This window comes from Borostomias antarcticus (assembly GCF_949987555.1).
Source record: "Borostomias antarcticus genome assembly, chromosome: 7".
Classification (NCBI taxonomy): Eukaryota; Metazoa; Chordata; class Actinopteri; order Stomiiformes; family Stomiidae; genus Borostomias; species Borostomias antarcticus.
The window spans coordinates 25,375,758-25,398,486 of record NC_140240.1 but is presented as its reverse complement, the minus strand read 5'-3'; the positions used below and the strand labels follow the sequence as shown (position 1 = coordinate 25,398,486).

Genomic DNA, 22,729 nt, shown 5'->3' with positions numbered 1-22,729 from the left:
ACAGTGAAGTAGATCGCATAACACGTCGATTCAAAATGTAGCCCTATTTCATTCATACTAAATTAATACATGTAACTGTATCAGAATAGTCAAATTGTAGAGAGTCAAAAATGCCCATGTTGACTATCTAAACAAGTATTTTTTTGCATTGTCACCACATAATATATCTATTTCGATTAATTTGGTCTACTGCAGTTGAAATCTCAAATATGTCCTGTTTCCAGACATACTGAAAATTCAGTTGTGCTTTCGCTCTGTATAGTCCGTTTTTGCAACTTCATTTATCTATCCATAACTTCCAGTAGTAGGTACGTTTGACTTTTTTTTTGTTCGTTACTTTGAGCTCACTGCTTATTTGTTATTAGCCCCGGCCTCCATCCAGTTCAAGTTAGTAATGTTTCGAGATGTAGCTACTTGCGCACAGCCACAGGCTCATTGATAACCCTAGGCTTGCTAGGTTCTAGTGCCGGGCACCTGCTTTGTGCTAGAAAGCTATGCAGTCTATAAAGTGAGCAATTCTAGAGCATCTCAGATGTGCCTGCGTGCTTAGATGTTTTTTTGTTTGCATCTGCCACGTAATTCCCAACTTTGCATCCTATAGCTAACGTTACCGTGAGCTTCAGTAAATATGATTGCATACAACCAGTCCATCCATGATGAACGACATTATACCATGTCCACATTCCTCTCTGTTACTTACTCTCGACTTACTAGACTTTCTGTCTCGGCTTCTTTTTTGCTCTCCTCTCACTCTCTCCTTAGCCTCGACACATCTTCGGTCTCTCTCTCTCTCTCCCTCCTCTCTCTCATCTCTCTGTACACAGCCACCATGCTGCCCCTGAAGGAGAAAGACAGGCCCATCGTGAAGAAGCTCCTGGCTGCTGGTTGCTGTGCTCGTTGTGTCCTCAGGTTCTGCTGCGTAGCAGCTCACTCAGCCTACCGAAAGTCTTATGAGGTTGGCTTGTCAACTGCATGCGCACCTAAACGCACAAAGATTCAAATCAAATCCAAGTTATATGATTATTTGAGTTTATGTCTTGGAACTGTAAATTGATTTGAGTCCAAGACATTGTCACATCGTCAGCAGTACAGTAATGTAAATTCCATGTTAATGCTTCATGTTTACTTATCTTGCTCAGGATATAGTCAAGGAACTTCACAATTTCATCAGTGATGCAGAAAGCAACCTGTCCCAAGATGCAGCAGTGCCAGAGCACACCGACGCCCCGCCCAGTAAGAAAACCAGGCTGGACACCACAGATACCCACGTCCAGTCGGAAGGTGACGCCACCATGGTTCCTGTGGTAACGGAGGACTCCGGAGTGTGTGTGGTGTGTCTGGGAGTTCTACAGGAGTTCTGTGACAAAGCCTACGCCACAAAGGTGTGTTCCATTTACATCTTAGTCCTTTGCCAGCTTTTATCCAAAGTTGAGTAGGTGGACCGACTGTACATCCCAGTCATCATGAGTAAAGCCTTCAATAAGAACAAGTGCCACCAGCAGTGCTCATTCCTTGAATATCAGCCATTTGTGGAGGGTGTTGGACCATACTAACTCTGTAATGGGGGAGTTATTAGTTGTATTCTATCATTTACAGGTAGCAGAGGTCGTGAAGGCAGAAGACTACCAGTTTGACACATGGGTGCTGTCCCTCTCACTTCCAGCTCAGCTGCTTGTCAGAGAGGTCAGTGTTTGCTGAAGTGACGTATTTCAGGTGACTAAAGGCCTGTTGAGTCCATTTGCAGCACAATAGTCTGATGACCTTATTTTGCATTGGAACTACAAGCCGTGGTGCTGCCTAAGAGCAAATGCACTGTTGTGTTTTATTTTACCACTAGATGGTGCCGTTGCTAATAATTATTTGTCACGAGCTTGGGTAGTGTCTCATGTAGCATCCCTTACATTTACATAGACGGGTGACAAATTAAAGGAAATGGGGTGCTCACTGCGCCTTGGCATAGATTCTACAAGCCTTTGGAACTACACTGAATGGAGGGGGCACCAATCTTCCCAAAAATATTCCCTCATTTGGTGTTTTGATGATGGTGGTGGAGAGCGCTGTCTAACACTAAAATCTAACATAGGTGTTCAATTGGGTTGAAATGTGGTGACTGCGAAGGCCATAGCATATGACTCACATCATTTCCATACTCATCAAACCATTCAGAGACCCCTCGCACCCTGTGGATGGGGGCATTGTCACCCTGGAAGGATGACAGGTCATTCGTCAGGATAGAAATGTTTCATCATAGGATAAAGGTGATCACTCAGAATAACTTTGTATTGATTTGCATTGAACCTTCCCTCTAAGGGAACAAGTGGACCCAAACCAAGCCAGGAAAATGCCCCCCACAGCATAACAGAGCCAGCAGACCCCCTCGCTGTAGGGGTCAAGCATTCAGGCCTGTACCGTTCACTTGGTTGCACTTGCCCACTCGTCCAAAATACTGTGAAGGATGACTCATCTGACCATATCACCTTTTCCCACACCTCTGTAGACCAGTGCCTATGGTTTTTGCACCACTGAACTCTCAAATATGCATTAGCCTTTATAATATTCCTCTCTGCGCAGTTATCCACAGACTGCTCTCGCTGATCTGATCATGCCCCGGAATTGACATTCTCAGTCGGCAGAGGAAGAGTTGCTCTTCTGTTTCCCCTCACATATCCCACTAATGCACGAGTGTCACGGTCATCCAATGCGCTTTTGGACACAATTTCCAACCCTTATTACTGTTGTCCTTCCCATATATCTAAATTTAGACGTCCCTTTAGTCACTGTTCCTTTTGAAACACTAGCTAGTTGAGCAGTCTTTGTGATTGAAGCTCCGTGCCCCAATAATGAACCTTTGGAAAACATTTCCTCTTGTCATCTTGATCCAAAATCGAGGTCAGCTGGGCCTGCTCAGCATTAATAGACATGCCACAGAGCATGATGGGATGATAATTACGTAATTGTATCCTGCAGTACACCTGTATGGAAGCATCTTCATAGGTTATGTTTCTCCACTCATTTATTCGGGTTTTTCCTCTCAAATCGGAATCAAATCCGAATCCGATTTATTTTAGCCAAGGTTTGCACCTATGAAGAATTTGCCGCATCACATTAGTTTAGTCACATTAGTTCAGCGCCTCCTATTCTGTCCATCCTCAGATGAGCGCTTGTTCAATAGATCAATCGAAACGCGAATAAATGAAAACCTATACTTGTTCAGCCTACATAAAGGAACCCTATACCTCTTACCAGACTTCAGTAACTCATACTCAGAGTTCAACACATGGGCTGGGTCTGACAGAATCTTCTTTGCCTGCTGAATTGTGGACTCTTCAAAGATTCTTTGGGGTGATAGGGGGATGGACATTCCCATGATCTTTCCAGCTGTTTTAACTAAACTCATGATCTGAGATTTGTATTTAACAGTCAGGGTCCTGAACCAGCTGGTAATACCATAGCGTAAGATAGACTTAATAGTTGCTCTATAGAAAATCAACATATTTTTACAGACACCAAAGATTCTGAGCCTACGAAGAAAGTGAAGACGCTGATGGATTTTTACACAGACATCTGACGTGTGTGTGCCAGTTGAAGTCATTGTCAATGTGGACCCCTAGATATCTGTAGGATGTGACCTGCTTTATCTCCTGGCCATGTATGGTGATCCTACTATGGTCCCCAGCTGACCTGGAATCTACCACAATCTCCTCAGTCTTATTGATGTTAATTTGTAGGTGATGCTCATCGCACCACCCTACGAACCTGTCCACTCTAGTTACATGGCTACTGATGTTAGAGTCGCTTGTAGATACAGTACTGTACAATATACAATACAATCTACTAAAATGTCCCAATTTAATTTGTCACCCATCTGTATATCTATGACTTCATTTAAACTGATGATAATCTTGATCTCTCATGTTAACTAATGTTTCGGCAATATCTCCACACAGCACTCATGTTGGCTGCATGTGAAGAAAGAAGTGAGGTAAGGCACTCATTCATCATGGCCATATGTCTCTCAGGTAGGTCATATAAATCACATGAGGATACATCAAGTTGGTCATATAATGTAACGACCTCCCAGGGAGAAGACCATGTGCCTCAACAAGGATGACGTCATCCAGGTGAAGGAGGCCTTCAAGTGGATCATGCAGGGCCTGGTGTCCAAGGAGCTGGGTTTGGAGGGCAAACTCGGGGGAGTCAAGGTGAGCGACCTCTACGACCTGGTAGTACTGTAGCCAGCCAAACTATGAACACAGAGGTCGTCGAGTTTGAAGATCGAATCTTTTATCGTTTACATGCTACGTCTTTGCGGGAGAGATGCCATTGGGGTTTCATCCTAATGTTTTCAATTGTCGACCTCCTCTCAGATTCCGTTTGAGATCGGCGTGGGTTTCTCTCACCCAGAGACAGATGGGGACTGCCATTTCCTGTAAGTTATTTTTTGTGGCGTGCTTAAGTCGACATACAGTTCCTCAATCATCCTTAAGGAATGTTTAAATGGAAAAAAGCTTTTAATTTCTGCATTCCATCCTAATTTCTTTGCTCAGGGCTAGCACCTGCTCTGACTGCTTCAAACCTGACAAGAACAAACAGGTCTGTCAACAATCAACTAGAATTGGATCTAAATCGTCTGATATCTTATTGATCGTCATTTGTTAAAAATACCAATTTGCCAATTTACTAATTGTATTCTCACCACAGTCAATCTTCACTAGAATGGCAGTGGTCAAAGCCCTGGAGAAAATTTCAGATGACAAGTTTCTAAAGTGAGTAGTGGCATTGTGCTTTCTCTTCATATTCCTTTCCATATATCTAAATGGTCTCTTTCCCACTGGATCAAAAGCTGCCCTGGTATTGAATATGTGGCTGGAATATCTTTTTCTTCTAGAATGTTCCCCTGCCCTCCCACAAGGCCAGCTAGTAAATGCATTGCCCAGGACGTCCAATGTCTTCACATGTCTGTTTTTGTGGCAGGTAAGGTTCCTAAGCCTTACGATTACGATAAGCATTTTAACCCAAGAATGCATCAAGTTGATTTTGCATCAAGTTGATTTAGTCTTATTTCAACCTAGGAAGTGAATTTGACTTCAGATTAGGTTGAATACACAGGCTTTCGTTAAAAGTACTTGTTTACTATGCACACACAGATGGATGGCATCCCTTACGGGCTGCAAGCATGTTTGTTATTTTGATGAAATCAATTCACTTTCTGAATGTGCATCATATCCAGACAAATTATTATGTTTTGTCTTTTCACAGGAAGATACAACAAGTTCTCCCGTACCCTGCCCCAGACCCCCTGGATGATTGACGGGGAGAGGAGGATGGAGTCGTCCGTAGAGGAGCTGATCGCCACGTCTCTCCTCTCCTCCTTCAGGGCGGACGGTAAACGAGCAGCAAGACGCCATACAGTATATCCCCTAGTATAAACACATATGTTGCGCCTCGGCTCCGAGGTGGCCAGGGAATTCGGGTTAACCGGCCGTATAAGAACATCATTTGTGATCAGAATGTCTATACTGCGCCGTATGTGCCTCAGGCCCTCTGGCGCGGTGTGACGTTCGTGTACGTCGCAGTGTTTGTTTCTTTGAACAATATTACACAGGTGACAAATCTGGCATCGAAGGCGAAGGCCTCTTTCTGGTTTCTCTGTGCTCGTCTCCTCAGGGTTTAACTTCTCCTCGTCGGGGAGAGAGGACGTGGATGTGCGCACTCTTGGAAATGGTGAGGCAAGAGCTTGGCGGTTCTGAGCCTCCCACCCTCACCCTCACATACACGCACACACACACGCACCCTGGTCCCCTTCGGCCGAGCGGTGTGAGGTGTCATGGAGGGTTTTGTGTTTCCTGTCACCGCAGGTCGCCCGTTTGCGTTGGAGCTGCTGAATCCGCACAAGGCCATGTTCAGTAAGGCAGAGGTGCGGCAGCTGCAGGAGGTACTGTGGCACGCACACACACACACACACACACACACACACACACACACACACACACACACACACACACAAACACACACACACACACACACACACTGGTGTAGACACCGAGATGGAGGCACAGATTGACACATTACTCATACAACACTTGACTAGAACACAGACTTCTCTTTTTGCCCCTAGACCATTAACGAATCGTCAGACAAAATCCGAGTCCGAGATCTCCAGATTGTGACCAGGTGAGCGTGAGTAAAGATCTGCTGTACTTCCCAAGATGGAAGACAGAACGACCGCTGGCGCGGCCCTGCCGGTGCTTTAAATGGCCACCCTTATGTCTGGAACAGAAGGTGTTTTATGTATCCTCGCGTGAATTAAATTAACAGATCGTTTACGAGTGTGTGTGTGTGTGTGTGTGTGTGTGTGTGTGTGTGTGTGTGTGTGTGTGTGTGTGTGTGACCCTGCAGAGATGCCATGGGACATATGAAGGAAGGTGAGGAGGAGAAGACCAAGTCTTACACCGCCCTGATCTGGAGCCAGAAAGCCATAGAGAAAGAGGACATCGCCTTCATTGACAACATCAAAGTCAGTGCACATTATTATGGTCATACGTAATGCCAAGCGTTTGAAAATGTCATGATTTGAAAGTTATGATTTTGAAAGATGGGTCAATTCAGGTAAAAATAGGTAAATTCCACTTTTTAATAATCTGTAGAGGTAGCACTTAATCATTATCCCTTTTTACAATTCTTGAACAATACAATACTTTGTTTCTTTTGTTAACGAACAATCACTTATTTGTCGCTCTTTCAGGAGTTAAAGATCGCCCAGAAGACCCCGCTGAGGGTGCTGCATCGCAGACCGCTGGCCGTCAGAGAGCGCCTCGTACACACCATGAGCACCCGCTTCCTGGACCCGCATCACTTCCACCTAATGCTGAAGACGCAAGCTGGAACGTATCCTTTAAGGCACGCATGCACGCACACACACACACACACACACACACATTGAAAGCCTTCTCGCCTGGCACTAAACGTTCTACAAAAGCATCTGTATTAAATTATGCAGACTGCACTTATATAAATGGACTGCACTTATATAGCGCCTTTCTACCTTAACGGACAAAGCGCTTTACAATGGCCTCTCATTCACCCATTCACACACTAATGGTGGCAAGCTGCCATGCAAGGCGCAGGCCTGCTCACTAGGAGCAATTTGGGGTTCAGGGTCTTTGCCCACGGACACTTGGACATGTGGACAGGAGGAGGCGGGCATCGAACCACTGACCCTGCGGTCATTAGACGACCCGCTCTACCTCCTGAGCCACAGCCGTCTCCGCGTAATTAAAATCATGTCTGCTTTTGTGAATATAGTTATGAAGAATGTCAACTTAATGCTCCTTAACAAATCCTTCGCAGCTACATAAAGGAGTTTGTTCATGGCGACTTTGGTCGTACCAAACCGAACCTGTGTGAGCTGTTGAGAACGGAAACGGATATCCTTGAGTTGGATGTCGAGGTGGGTTATTGGAAATATTCCTATCAAAATCAATCTTGCGTTTTAGTCATTTAGTAGACGCTTCCAATATCCAACCAGCAACTTACAACAGGTACGTTTGTGGAGAGTAAGTGAACTGACTGTACATCCCAGTCGTCAGTAAAGCCTTCACTAAGTGCCATCAGCAGTCACTTGTTGTTGAAATCACTTCAGGTCGACGGTGGCGGTGAAAACATTATCTTACTGTAACTCATCAGCACACTGGACCACTAGGAGCTGAGCTCTTGAAAATGGGAGTTTCCTTCAAAATAAAAGTCAGCCAAATATTAGGAAGGGTCAGTAAATCATACCGATTCAGATATGCTGTTTTTTTTCCTCTCCTCAGTCAGTGGATGTGGACTGGCCACCAGCCATACCAGAATGAACCCAGACTTGCTGATACTGCTGGAGATGCTGGGATTACTTCTTGTACCGATGACAGTATCCATGTAACGAGGATGGGTTGGTTTGATTAGTTTTGTCCCGTAGGTCAATCCAGCATACGGTGAGATCAGTGAGTGTGCAGCACCTGCCTATGAGCTAGATATTTTTGGCAGGTCCATGTGCTGTAGCTGAAAATTAGTTAAGTGACATGGGAGGATAGCAGACTAGTGTTACCATCGATGGACGAAGCAAAGACCTTGTGCGTCATTTGTGAAGATTTGCAGATCTAGTCGCAGAACAACTTAAATATTAAGTTTGATACAGTACTCTTTGATAGCATGTAAATATTACTTCTGCAAGTAACAGTGTATAGGGCATACCGGTATTGGTACAGTATGCTTAGTATGTGTTGTGGAATGTAGACCACATTATCTTTCCAAATATGAAAGATAACACGCCCTGTTGCAGGTGACAATGATTTTGTTCTTAAAATAAATAAATCCCATATGTTTACAGAATGATGGGGTATGCCAGCGAGTAATGCTGCCTTTTTGTTTGAAGGGAAATGGCAACTTGTCTGAATGTTCTAATTCTATTTCAGCAATCTGGACAGGATCTCCAAACGTGTATGCTTCTAGGTATTTGAAATGTTGAATAAGGAAAATGACAAGATTCATCACACGAAAACCCTGAAATGTATTCTTTTAATTTAATTCAAAATAAATACTACCACGGCAATGCAAGTCCACTATTGGGTTCTTGCCCTAATGTTTTGGTAAGAAAACAAACAAGCAAAATGATCGGAAAACCCCCCCAAAAAGGATAAAAACCAGACTGTAGATAATGCATCCAACAATATCCCTCAGCGACCTCCAAGAGGTGCCTTCATGACTGAACAGTAGACTGGGTAACACTGCCTATAATGACACAAACATATAAATAAAACAGAGTACTATGATACAAAAAAGGAGGGGGGGGAGGGGTGTATGGAGTATGGTAAGAACCTGATGTAACCATCACTGCAAAATAGACCATGGTCCTCCTTTCGACAGGGTTGGGGGGGGGGGGGGGGGGGCAGTACAGTGCATACTCCACACTATATTCATATGAGTCCTCTCACACAAGCTCAGATGGGGATGTAATCAGTCCGTTTGACCACCAAGCCGAAAAAAGGGGGTTTGTCTCCGCGGAATCCTCTGGACAGACGTGTCGGGGCCGACGTCGTCGACCACAAGCGGATGGTCCAGTCTTGACGTAGTCGTTTGTTTATTTTCTTTATAATATAATAATGCAGTTTGGAGTCTTAATCGGTCAGGATGCTCGTCAGCAAGCTTGAAGTACAGTCACACCAAAATGTTCATGTCTGGTCAAGATGCCACAAAAAAAAAAGGCATTGCATATTTACATCATGAAAAGTTGGAGGGGAGGGACTCTGCTCTCCATGTTTTTTTCCCCCCATTCTCACAGTCTTCATACATGTGTTTCATGGCTCAGTTTCACATGATCTGTGGTCACATGATTAGTGATTATTGATGCCATCCGCAATAACATCAGTTGAGAAACTGATGGGGCGACTTATATTATATAGATATATATATATATATCAACAGATACTGATTTATAGTCTGTCAACTCCTTTCTGTGGAGCTCGGAACTCTGATGTTAGTGGTGTGTAAGTGTGTATGCATGAAATTGTGTATGTGTGTGTGCGACAGCATAAAGTTGACTTGACCTACATAAGCCACGTTCCTTCTGTAAACATCCATACCACTGTTTCTACAGCTATGAGGAAAAAAAAAACAATTAATGGGATGACTGTGGAAATGATGCGAAAGGCCTGTGTAAATACTATAGTAGCTTTGTTTCCCTGATGGGCGTATAAAGCTGAACCGGTAGCTGAGTTGAACGTGGTTGTGCTCTGTGTAGCCTGAGAGAACCGTGCAGTATCTGGCAGTTTATAGTGTTTCTGTGTAGAAAGAAAGAAGGAAAAAGACTGGGGAGGGGTCTGGAAACACGGCAACAATGAAGGGAATGAAACCGCCTAGCCTGTCCCTTTCTTGGTTAGTTTAAGTTTTTTGTTTGTTTATGTTTTCCTCTGCAGACAGTGATTCTTATTACCATGGGTTTGGGGGGATGTGCGCTACCATGGCATTGTACTGTATGTGAAAGAATAGGAATTGTTTTGAGTGAACCAGGAATCGGTTTGAGTGAACCAGGAATCGGTTTGAGTGAACCACGAGCCATGCACTTATTCTCGACTAAGAACGCCCGCCCCTCCCCCCCCTTCCCAGAACACCCTGTCTGTGTGATAGGAAACATCTGCACGTGTAAGGCAACATTTTTGGTTTTTTGTTCCCTAGAACGGCTCTTCCAAACCAAGTGCAAAAAAAAAAGTAGTTAAATACAAAAAAAAGGACAAAAGAACGCAACAGGTCGATAACCTAATACTGACTGAGAAAAATAAATAACAAAAACATTGCCTTCTGCAGTAAATAGCGTTGAAAATGTAGGACTTTTTTTGTGTGGGGAGACCGGTTTGAGTCTATCCCACTGTGCAAAACCCCTTTTAAAGTCCCTAGAAAGACTTCTCCCTGTCTGCACCTGGATACAGAGAAGGAGAAAAAGAGGGGAGACTTTTCCTAAAATGGCTACGTGTTTTCCTCGAATGGCCACGAATGGGGCGACGATACTGGCTGGCTGGCTGGCTGGCTGTCTGACTCGGCTGGCGATGTCACTCCCGCCCACTGGCCGAGTAGGAGAATTGTGGGAAATGAGGCCTCCGCTCGCTGTCGGCGGAGTCCATCCCGTCCTCGTCGACTGTGGAGAGAGAGAGAGGAGAGGGGAGGGGAAGCGCAGGTGAGTATTGGGATGTAAAGTCAGGAAAATGACCACATACCTTAACACTAAATACATTATATGTTATGGATAGCTGTAGATCGTGAGCCCAATTAAACAACAATAAACAATCTGCATGAATGCATTTGTTTTTATCCATCTCTTTATGTAAAGCACTATGTGCTACATTGATTTGTATGAATGGTGCTACAGAAATAAAATTACATTACCATGAGGGCGCCCTCATGAATGAAAAATGTCTGTTTAAAGACAACCATACATGGCCCATACAGACCATACATGGCCCATACAGACCATACATGGCCCATACAGACCATACATGGCCCATACAGTTGACGCTGCAACAGCAGCCCTTGTCCTGTTCTCACATTTCAGCAAGCCTCATATGTGTACACCTGGCTAATGTGCATTCAGTCCCATCACGTAGGCCAGAAAACCACAGCAGGTAAAAAACCGCCTGGCTGAGGCGAAGGAGACGCGCTCACATTTTTCCGGGGGGGTGATGGTGATGGTCTGCGCCGTGAACTCCTCGTCAAAGTAACGCGTGTCCGTCTCCGAGGAGACCTGGGGCATGAAGGGCGGGGTCAGCTGTGGGTGACAGGGGGGGGGACAGCTGTCATACATTGAAATACGTACAGTACACGTGTGTGTGTCAGATATGACAGGAAAACGCCATTGGTCGGAATCGTCAGAATGCTCAGCAATTTGTTGAGAGAGGTGTTGGGGGGGGGGGGGGGGGGGGTTAGAGCCGGTTTGGTTAGAGACACGATCTAACTTCTGCTGTTCATTCATTCATCTACTCCCAAACTTTATCAACCTGGAACATTTTCACAAAGGGTACTTTTCCTGTCCCACACGATCATCTTAATAAGCGCCACTGTGAACGACGGATTGCGGATAATCTTAGTGCTTAAAAACCTTTCGGAAAAAAGTACCTGTAGGGCTTGAGATCAGGTAACGGGGATGGATACGGCAGCTGGGGGGGTAAGACGAGTTGCGGAAAACATCCAAGCCGGCCTGACTCACCTTCTTGTCGTAGACGTCTTGCCAGTCGACGGCGGCGAAGAAGCTGTGACGCATGATCTCCTTGGCGTCGTCGGGGCCGCCGCCCAGCCTGTCGGGAGGAGAACGCGGTTGAACGTCAAACAACAAACAACAATAACAACAAAGAACGCGCCGGCGTTCACTGACACCCCAGCCACATCGCGAATATTGTTCTTGATCCCAAAATAACTCCCCCCGGGTGAACAGTCTGTTTCCTCCGCGCTGCTCGCTATGCGCTCACATCTCCAGCGTGTTTTTTGTTTTTTTTGCCAGGTGCTTCAGTTGAAAAACCTGGCCCGCCGAGAGAGCTAGAGGAAAACCTAGTTTGTATCTCAGGGAGGTGGAGGACGGTGGATGTGTACACCATGCTGACTGAAGCATAGAAAAGTTCTCGTCATTCGCTGTGAATTCGTTGCGAGTGCGAGAGAATTGAGGGCTTTATTAGGATCGTAACTTACTGGATCAATAACTCAACGTCTTGTTTCCGTCCAAGTTTGTCTTTCTTTACGGACTGGGAGATGTGGAGCCGTTCCAGAATATTTTCTTGCTGACTCACTCACTCTTGCTTCGTGAAATGATCCCCCAAAGCCTAATATGTTCATATGCTTTGCATGTGTCTTTGCACATGGTTGTGTGTGTGCGCGTCCATGTACCGTTTATTGGGGTCCTTGATGAGCAGTCCGGACAGCAGGGACTTGGCGTCGGAGGAGAGGGTGCGTGGGAACTTAATCTCCTCCATGAGGATGAGCTCAAACAGCTTCTCGTGGTCCTGGTTGTAGAAGGGCAGCCGGCCGCACATCATCTCGTACATGACCACACCCAGGCCCCACCAGTCCACCGCTCGGCCGTAGTCGTTGTCTTCCAGCACCTGTGGGGGGGGGGCATGGTCAGGACAGCAAACGCCAAAGACCACCGGGCAGAGGAAGAGGTAAAGTGAAGGGGGATAAGCTGGACATCAAACAAGGAAAACATTTCACGCTGTAAAAATGTCATGCTGGTTACTGTTTCCCTGTGTTGCGTATTGGGGAGGATCCGATAGCCAATCATTAACTTGTGTCACACATGGAACTATGGGTATTGCGGTGGTGTGTGTGTGTGTGTGTGTGTGAGCCCTGACCTCAGGAGCCAGGTACTCGGGCGTGCCACAGAAGGTCTTCATGGTGGCGGCGTCAGTGATGCCCTCTTTGCAGAGGCCAAAGTCAGTGATCTTGATGTGTCCGTCTTTGTCCAACATGAGATTCTCCAGCTGCCGGACGGAAAGGTTTCTTTAGATCACAGCACTAATGCAAAAGACAAACTCGGTATAGACTCATGTAAAATGGAGTCTGCGTTATACTGCCATGAAACAGATCTTTGGCAGACATGCGGTTGCTGCCGTCGTCCATCAATCAGTTTACCTTCAGATCGCGGTACACGATCTTGGCAGAGTGTAAGTAGTCTAGCGCCGAGACGATCTCGGCGCCATAGAAACGGGTGCGATCCTCGGAGAAGACTCGCTCTCTTGACAAATGGAAAAACAGCTGGCGGGAAGAAAGCAAATTTAAGACGCTTGAAAACACAGTACTGACAAAGTCCTGACACATTATGTCCACATACAGACACAGAGCACAGATGAAGTACTGATATGTACAGTTACAGGCACACGTTGGCATGCAGAAATATGGATCAGTCGTGTTCGTGTATGATACAAAAAACATGTAATGCGCACAACTCTGGTGCATGGGGAACCTTGTTAAATCCACCAAACACTTTCCAAGAAAGGAACTATGTCGTTCGCCGTTGAGCGTGAGACATGCGATTTATCAAAGGAATTCAGCCCAACAAAAGATAAAAGCACAATTCTTCATGTTTCTTCTCTACCTGGTGTAAATGAGACACCACTTCTGGTTCTTACCTCTCCTCCGTTGACGTATTCCATGACGAAGCACAACCGGTCTTTAGTCTGGAAGGAGTACTTGAGAGACTGAACAGCAAGAGAGAAAAACTCTTTGAGCTTGTTACATTCCCTCAACGGCTCTCTCAACTACCTAGGCATCTTTAATGCTGCTGAAGAATGCCGCTGATAGTCCCAAGTCTTTATTCCATCAGAGGAAACATTCAACTGACTTCACCTGTTGTAAGAGGGGAATGGGAATTGTAGTTTTTTTTGGCCATGTAAACCTTGGTTTGCTGATGGACACTCCTTTTAGAGTGTCTCAGGACAGTGAATTCACTAAAAGCCTATGCCAGAGCTAATACCCTTCATTTAAACGGACAACCGTATGTGAGGATAGATGGTGTGGAGTGGAGAACAGTTACTCACAGTTAGGAATGGATGCCGGGTGTTTTTTAATACTCTGCTTTCTGTGAGTGTGTGAGCAACTTCATCCTGCAGAAACGAGGGAATGGAAGAGAGGGGAAAGTTGAGAAAAGAGAGAGAGAAAAGGTTTAAGACAAACAAGACAAACAAACGTTTAAAAGGGAACTTCTGTCACAATCAGGCACTCTTCCCCTGGTAATTACGACTAGGCGATTCAACATTACACCTGAGGAAGAAAGACTTTGGCTGATGCGTAGTCTTGGGGAGGTGGAGAACGAGGTCCGTTTTGTGTTACACTGTCCTCGTTATTTGAGGCATGCCTCGTAAAACAGAATATTCCACCCTGAACTGTTCTAGTGGAGTGATGAGGACAGACTTGAATTTCTGTTTAGAAACGAGACATTCAAATTCTCACCATTCCTCATTAAAGCTTTGGATAGGTAGCCTGACTCCAGCCCCTGAACCGCACGCCCACTTTAATTTGAGAATTCAGGGTCTGGGGTTCTGTGCTCGTCCAGAGTCATTTCTCGGTCGGAAATGACTCTGGAAATGAATCAACTGGTTGAAGTGCATCTAAATGGCAATTCAGTCTGAGTGTCACGCTATGGGATAGGAGGAAAAGGGGTGCTTTACGTTCAAGTGTTTCTATTTGTATGTATGGATTCTACGTGGGGCTGCTTTATATGTTACTTTAGTTGTTGCACGATGTGGATGAAATGTCTTTACTAGGGCTAAACTCGTGTTTTATTCAGATTTTATTTTGAGTGTGTGGGCTGGGCACCCCTAAAGGTTCATGACACTAATGTTTTTATTTTATTTTTTATCTATCAAATCAATGAGCTGAAAGGTACCTTCGCAATGATCACCTCCTTCTTCAGGATCTTCATGGCGTAATAGGTTCCGCTCGCCTTCTCCTTCACCAGAATGACTTTCCCAAAAGTGCCTTTCCCCAGTAGTTTCAGATAGTCAAAGTCATTCATTGTCTGAAAAGCAGCAGGGGGGAGCGGCGGGTTAGAGGCGGACATCTTTAGACGGCACCTGGGCTCCGCGGCTTCCGGAATTAACTAACTTTGCGCATTTGTAAACCTCAACATTTATTTAATTTGTCACTCTCAAATATGTAGCTTTGCTATGCCCACTCAACTGCTTATTCGTCTGATGAATAATTCACCCAGTAGTATGAAAGTATTGCTTATAAACTGCAAAATAACGGCACAATTTTTTTTAATGCGTTTTTAGCATTTAACTTAAAACAAAATGAAAAAAAAAAAATCTATTCTAGGTTTCCGTTTGCTCCTCAGCTCCCACCTTCCGTTTGTGGTGGCTGGTGGAGGTGTCCATCTCCTCCTCGTTGACGTTCTCGATCTGCGACGTCGGGCTGCAGAGGATGCCCTCCTCCTCCTGCTTGGCCAGGGAGTCGGCCACCATCTGGATGGCCTCCGCCCACTCATCCCTGAAAGAACCCAACCCGCGGCAGATCACTCATCACAGCATCGTCAACCCCGGGACGACGAGAGACCACACACACACCACTGTGGTGGATGATGAGGCCAGACCTTCGGACTGAGAGAACCGCAAAGAGACCCTTTATGTCCGGTCTTATTCTGCGCCCTGTCCTATGTCGTCTACAGCGGCGTATGTCTTAACCTTAGTCAAATTCCTAGTGTGTGTGAACTAGATACATGCCAATAAACAGATCTTGAGTCTTGGAATAAATCAACGGGGGCCATTTTATATCCAGCTTGTCGGATGGGGTAACTTTGGTTCCTTGAGCAGAATTCTGTCTACCCTGGTGAGAGGGCATGTGCGGTAGAACTGAGAGGTGGACTGATACTCGTCGTCACTGAAAATGAGGGCAAACGTCAGTGGCCTTCGAGTATAAATGAAGGCTATTGAATTGAATTGATAGGCGGAGAGCCCCACCTCTCGTCGGGCGTGTCCACGTGGAAGGTCCTCTCGATGACCGTGGTCCACTGTAGACAGCGGATGATGAAGGTGTTGGGCTTGGGCCTCTCCGTCTTCATCAGCTGACATTCTGAGAGAGGGATAAGAAAGAGAGAGAGAGAGAATAAAGAGAAAGGTGTGAACCAAACGAGTTGGAAGAGGGAGGGAGGGAGGGAGGGAGGGAGGGAGGGAGTGACTGAATCTATGCATGCCCTTCAAATCATGGACGTTGACGAAGCAGCACAAAGCAAACATTCGTCCCTAGGGAACACAACCGTTCACCATAACATTAGAAAAAGAACCAGCATTTTCGATATTTGAACTCTTGTACAAGTGGCCCAAAACCGTGAATCTATTCAAGCATAAAATCTATTCCAGCATAAATTGTAAATGGCACGAGTCACAAAAAGCCATTGTGTTGCCTCTGTGTATGAAATGCGCTATATAATTGAAGTTTGATTTGATTGGTTAATGGACCGGTGATGGTTGTGGAGGACCTACTTGCTACAGAGAAGTTGTTGAGGGGATAAGCCAGGTCGGCGTCCTGCGGTTTGTCCTTGTAGCCAATGAAAGAGCCGTCCGTCTTCAACAGGAAGTAGCGCGGTCGCCAGTTCTTTATGTATTCTCCTGCAAGGAGGAAGTTGGATGAAGGGGGAGGGGGGAGGAGTTCCTTCTGTCAGCTTCTTCATGAATCCCAAACTGCTTCTCTTCACAAAGCTGCATGCTTCAACTGTATGGTGTTCCTGTACGCTTCATGGTGCTGCTTATGCTCGCAGAACCACAGAGATCTCCATACATTACTGTCAAAGAATGGGTTCCCTTGTCTAATGTAATATGATTCACTGTGGTAGATCACTATGGCCATTTGAACTGCCATTATCTGATATATGCTGTAACGAGAACTAGGCCCAATCACATTATTCTGTATAATATAATCTAGGGTTATACAATCAAAACGCAAGATGGAAGTTGGAAGCCATTTGGACCAACACTGATAGCTACTGAGAGCAGTCTGGTTGTGTTTCTGCAGCCTCCGACTCCTTCTGTGTAAGAGGGCACGCAGAAGGTGCTCGAAACAATTCAGTGACTTCTGGGAGTGTGAGAGGAAGGAACTGAGTTAAGTCATCCTCCTGTGTGCTCAGGGTGCCACTCGAGAAACTTCCTTGTGGCAATATACTGTACAGGACAAACAAACACACACAAACTCCATGCAATATCACACGGAAGCATATGCACCTCATGCGAACACACACACACACACAAAACATGGACATCAGCATGCATGCTATCACACGCGCATGCACATACGCATACACACACGCACATACACACACGCAGACACACACACACACACACTCTCCCTAAGGTCAACGCATGCAACTGCTACATGCCCACACCGAGAGCGCGTATTCAGCCGTTGGAAACACTTAGCCACACCTGCCATATCGACATCGTTGCGCCGCCACGGTACGGACTCACCTCGCTTCTGGACCCAGCCTTCCTTCACCACATTCTGATCGCTCATGGTGGCTCCGCCTCGTCACTCGGCCCAGCGTTGTGACCCTGGGTGGGGGGTGGCGGGGGAAGGGGGGTGGGGAGGAGGAGGGGGAGTGTGGGTGGGGTGGGGGATTGTGGGTCAGCTGTCCCGACCTTGCAGTCCCTCAATCGCGTCTTGAAAGGCACACGCCCACTCGCCTCTCCTCTGTGTCTGGCTGTCTCCGTCTGACCCTGGTGCTCTGTGTGTGTGTGTGTGTGTGTGTGTGTGTCTCTCTCGTCTGCCGCGCTCTCCCACTCCCTCTCTCTCCCACCCTCCCTCCCTGTCACCCGCACTCACTCTCTCTTTCCCTCTCTCCGACTTACTAGACTTTCTTTCTCTGCTTCTTTTTTGTCCCCTCTTCCTCCCTGAGCTCCCCTCTCACTCTCTCCCTAAACTCGACACACCTTCGGTCTCTCTCCCTCTCGCTTACTCTCTCTCTCTACCTCTCTTTTCCTCTCTCACTCTCTCTCTCCTCTTTTCAGGCACTCCAGCGGTGACTCAGCCTGGAAGGAAACGGGGGAGAGAGAAGAGAGAGAGAGAGAGAAAAAAAATAGGTCCACGGATCGTTCTCCACTCCCTCCCTCCCTCATTCCTCACAAACACTTACGTGAGAACCGGAGTCATTGTTAAGACCCAGAACACGCTTCCCGTCCTGTCCCTCCCTGCCCACCAGCCGACTTGTCCCCTTTCCTCTGTGTGTGTGTGTGTGGAGTGCTTAAAACTGCAGATGCCGTGCCATTTCCAGACGTTCGTAAAACGTATATCAATACAGCCGTCGGGTTGCCTCTCCATCACCGATGACGGATTAGTGTAGGTCATCTCAGGGTGGGCGTAACCACCTATGAGGCCAGGTCAGAGCAACAGATGCCTACTAGCACCGAGCACAGCTGGGCTGATTTTGAGCTTGGTCCTCTAGTCTAGAAGAACTCTGCGTGCTCGGACAAGGTCTAGAAAGTACCAATTGGTCTCTGACAAATACTTGAAATCCCAATGATCTATATAAAAAGCATTTTGCCAGTCATCATCAGTCTCACCCAAAATGTCTATCTGCCGTATGACTAATGATGATATCATGGCGACGTACATCATGGACCACTGATGATTGCAGCTTAAGATCACCGCTGGTGATGTACCCGTTTCATCTTACATGATGATACAGACCCAAAGGCCCACAGTCACCAAAATAATTGCCCTCTGTCTTGGTGAAATACGACGAAACATCACATGATCAGCTCAGGCCTTGAGACAGTAACGATAATGTTGAAGCGCCCACATCTAACGTCCACCTCACATAGCATGTTAGGGATGCACTAGGATGGACTAACAAATGAGAGCCATCCAATGACAACAAAAACAATGGCTGACACACACAGGCAGACGTTCCGTTTGAGAGGACACGGCAGTTGTGAACTGCGCTTTTTTCTCGCAATGAACGGCCCGGCCATCAATTTACAAGGCATGGCCTAGTACCACAAACAAACAAACAAACAAATAATGAAGGAAGGGATTCTGTTTCAAGGGCGTGTGGTGTCATTTGCTGTTACATAATAACATCCGCTGCCTGGCACACTTATTTATAAACATTTTGTGAGAAGTATATGTTTACCAATGGATGATTCTTAACGATAATTACGGTGGGTAAAGAACTGAGAAAATGTCAAGGATACAGTTAAGATACGGAAATGAAATTGTAAACCATGCTAGCCTGCTGTGTTGTTAGTTAGCATAGCTAGCTGATGGATGCTAGCCAGCCACTGTGGCTAGCTCAGTGGCTATAGCTAGCTAGACTAGCGAAAACCGCTATATAGCTAGCTAACGTTAGCTAACTTACCTAGGTTAGCTGGCTGGGTTTATCCCTTGACGTTCCTTCAACCATTGCTTCATATCGTATCCAGGAGGTGTTTTTTTTACGTGAAATATGGTATAAGGGTTCACCATAAGGGCGAGTGGCTTGTGTTTTTTTTCTAATAAGGATGAAAATTGTTTTCTTTGGCCGGAAGGGAGTGACTGGGCCGGAGCCAGACATCACCACCCCATCGCTGGAGAAATGCCTCCCTGCAGCATCCCAGCATCGCATCCCAGCATCGCATCCCAAACTTGCAAATGACGTGCATTCAAGCTAGCCAGCCAAGCTAGCATCATGCTAACCACTGTGCCCACCCATTTCCCGTTGAATACCTAATGCTTTCACAGGCCGCCGAACTAGACTTGGAACCCGTTGACTGAATAACTCATTTCTGTTTTTATTTGCATTATTGGTGTTTTTATTGTTATCGTATTATTATTTTTTACCTGGTAGTCGACCAATGAAAGGGACACCCCCTTGTGAGCCTTTGCGATTCCGACGCAGCAAAAAATATTTGGAGCAGTCAATTATAAAAATAGAAGAAGGGCCGTGATGTATCCATTGCCGCCGATGCTGCGGACAATTACGGTGTCCAAAAAGAAAGGTTTTGTAGACAGATATCTGGGCGACGGTCGGCTCCCCGGCTCCGCCACACTAGAGCTCCAGCAGCTGCCGCTTGTTCGGAGGAAATCTCGTGACGTCACGTATAGCCAGATTTCAGACGACTTCCCTCTGCTCCTCATGGCATCCAGTCTCCTCTTTTGTTGGTCCCCGGCTTTTGTTGGCCTGTCTGTCTCCCCCCTTGTCATTTGTTGGGACAAGATGCAGCCATGTGATACACTTGACCACAACCAGGAGGACAGATGATAGCCTATGCTGTGACATCAGTGCACTAAAATGATCTGATGCAGCTTGATTAAAAAGAACTGTAGGCTATACGTGCATATATCCTACTGGAGCCCTGGAGAAATTTTCCTTCGTCAAACACTGAATGGGTGCTTTGTTAAAAGAGTTAAAAGATGAAGTCACAGGAGTAAAGTAGGCCTAGTCACAACTGCTAGAAGCTAACAGGATCATGAAACAAACTATCTGTTTTTCTTGGTGTTTTGAGATCATTTGATCTTCCAAATGTGTTTCTCAAACATCTTCCAGCTGTATGCAAATTACCTCTTTGGTGGGGTGGAGAATGACAGGTGGGCTTTCAAATTATGATTTTTTCCCCTTCGCCAACATCTAACATTAAAAGATGCACAACTTTGCTTCAACTAAAGCACTGATCACATTATTTCGGGGTGTGGTGCCTTATCCCCTACATCACGAGAAAGTGCCATACTGAATATTATCCTGGCAGTCTCCACAATGGGGATGATTAGAGAAACAACACCCTCTAATGGTCACAAGCCAAACTGAACAGTCTACTTTCATATGAGGAAAGGCAATGACCCCCTACCATGGTCAATTGGGAGACAATCCCTATGTCCAAAATCTTCATTTTCCCTTGGTGTAAGTGTGGGAGAGCTACATTTACATTTTAGTCAGCTACTAGATTCCTAGCCTGACACATCAGATGGTATGTGTGTGGAGAGAAACAGAATGTGAGCTCGCAAGATCAGGATGGTCTCACGAGGCTAGATGATCCCTCTGTATTTCTTTCACTGTGATAACCTACTAGTTTCCAATTAAATCTACAAAGAAGTGGGATACACCCAGTAGATCATCAAGTTGAAGACTTGCGCCCTGTCTAGCGTTGTCTCCATGTTATACACTATGCCTGAATGCAAATTCCTAGAGTGTTGAAAAACTGCAATGGCAATAAAACAAATTCTGATTCTACTTCTGATTCAAATTTTACCCCAGTGCTGAATCTGATTAGTACCCCTATCATCAACTGTCACCAATGAAACACCCTTGAAGTTGAGGTCTGACTGATCCCATTATTGCAGGTTGTCATGCTCATTCACACCAGACAAATACATTTACCAGAGATGGATCATTGTTGGACTTCCGTTCTTCTGTTTTATGACAGAGATATCTAGATCTGTAAACAAGGCCAGACCAGATCTCATCCAATGACCTTGGGCTGTAGACTACTGGTTCCCTTAATTGATTAAAGTGGTGTGTGAGCTAACCCTTATGACCCGTGTCGGTTTGCTGGACTGCACTGAGCTTAGGGAGAGCAGGGTTGGGTTTCTCACTCCTGGTAACTAAAGTAGTATCAAGATCCCCCGCACAGCCATTATCTAGCATGGGGAGAGAAGAGGAGACTAGCAGCTCCAGGGTGAGGCGAGGTTGGACCTCTGTAGGGCTCGGGCATCAACTTACCCTCCCTGTCTCCCATTTGTGGGAAAAACACAAAACTGACTCTAGATCAGCATCTAGAGGCAACCTCTCATTACTCAACTACAGCACAATAGAGGGAGAAGCTATTATCCTCTTTTCTCACCTTTGACCTCAGGTAAGACTTATATTCTTTTATGGAAAGGCACATTAATGAATATTAAACATTTTATTTCAGGGATGAATGCCATCATAGGACTAGTACAAACCAGACAGTTGTTTTGACAGTTGTTTGATAATATCTTGGTTCAAATTCATATGTTTTGTATTGTATGTTTTAACGCACTACGGTGATGAAACGGCATGTCTCCACACTTGTTCTGTAGAGATGTAGCATGTTGTTTCTCTGCGGTTCAAAATTCCAAAGAATTTGTATTCTTTCGAAAGTTGATTTAGTTCTAGATTATCTGATGGCCAATTCAATTGAATACAGCCAGCCATAATGCTGTCCTCATGCTGTAAGAACATCTCAGGGTGGAGAGTGTGAGGCAAGCTAACAATGTGTGTTCATTTCCCCAGACGAAGCCTCCAGCGTGGCGGGACCAGGTGTGGCCCTGCGCCTGCACGAGTTCAGGGACAGTTGTGGGTCCAACCGGTTTGACAGATCAACTGGGTTTACACCAAGGTGAGTTGAGCCCTATTCTACCCATTGTATGTTACTTGGAATTGTATTCTGTTTTAACCCATTGTGTACAGTGAGTTCAATATTCAACAATTTCCCCTCGGGAAATTGTCTGTCTGTCTGTCTGTCTGTCTGTCTGTCTGTCTACTGTATCTATCTAAAGTGGTAGGGCAGGCAGGGCTATAGGCTTTCAGAAAACCTATTCGGAATGTGGCACAATTACTATTAATTTATATTGTAGCCTATCATGTTATGAACCCCTAGGCCTATGCTCACTCTAGCTACTGTACCATCGTTGTCGCTGCAAGTTTGGATAATCATATCATGCTTGGTACCAAGCTGCTACCGTTCTCTGTGCGCTGACATAACAGCATGTTTACCTGCAATTTGTA

The 22,729-nt window shown here is 45.7% G+C and overlaps 2 protein-coding genes across 2 annotated transcripts; one reads left to right on the top strand and one right to left on the bottom strand.

Annotated features, from left to right (window-relative positions):
* Positions 1–208: 208 nt before the first annotated feature.
* pus10 (pseudouridine synthase 10) lies at positions 209–8,953 on the top strand. The gene is made up of 18 exons (XM_084440524.1): positions 209–308; positions 763–955; positions 1,140–1,382; positions 1,597–1,683; positions 3,948–3,982; positions 4,082–4,202; positions 4,368–4,429; positions 4,548–4,593; positions 4,702–4,766; positions 4,889–4,974; positions 5,260–5,385; positions 5,668–5,724; positions 5,859–5,935; positions 6,119–6,174; positions 6,400–6,517; positions 6,746–6,888; positions 7,351–7,450; positions 7,815–8,953. Exons 2-18 carry the CDS (start codon positions 830–832, stop codon positions 7,851–7,853), a joined length of 1,587 nt encoding a protein of 528 aa, XP_084296650.1. The 5' UTR covers positions 209–308; positions 763–829; the 3' UTR covers positions 7,854–8,953.
* A 1,575-nt stretch (positions 8,954–10,528) lies between these two features.
* On the bottom strand, positions 10,529–17,520 carry akt3b (v-akt murine thymoma viral oncogene homolog 3b; the record flags this gene model as incomplete). Its single annotated transcript, XM_084440715.1, has 13 exons — positions 10,529–10,669; positions 11,194–11,296; positions 11,735–11,822; positions 12,406–12,620; positions 12,870–12,998; positions 13,150–13,272; positions 13,647–13,715; positions 14,055–14,120; positions 14,903–15,034; positions 15,360–15,504; positions 15,975–16,086; positions 16,497–16,622; positions 17,475–17,520. 13 exons carry the CDS (start codon positions 17,518–17,520, stop codon positions 10,584–10,586), a joined length of 1,440 nt encoding a protein of 479 aa, XP_084296841.1. The 3' UTR covers positions 10,529–10,583.
* Between the last annotated feature and the right edge of the window lie 5,209 nt (positions 17,521–22,729).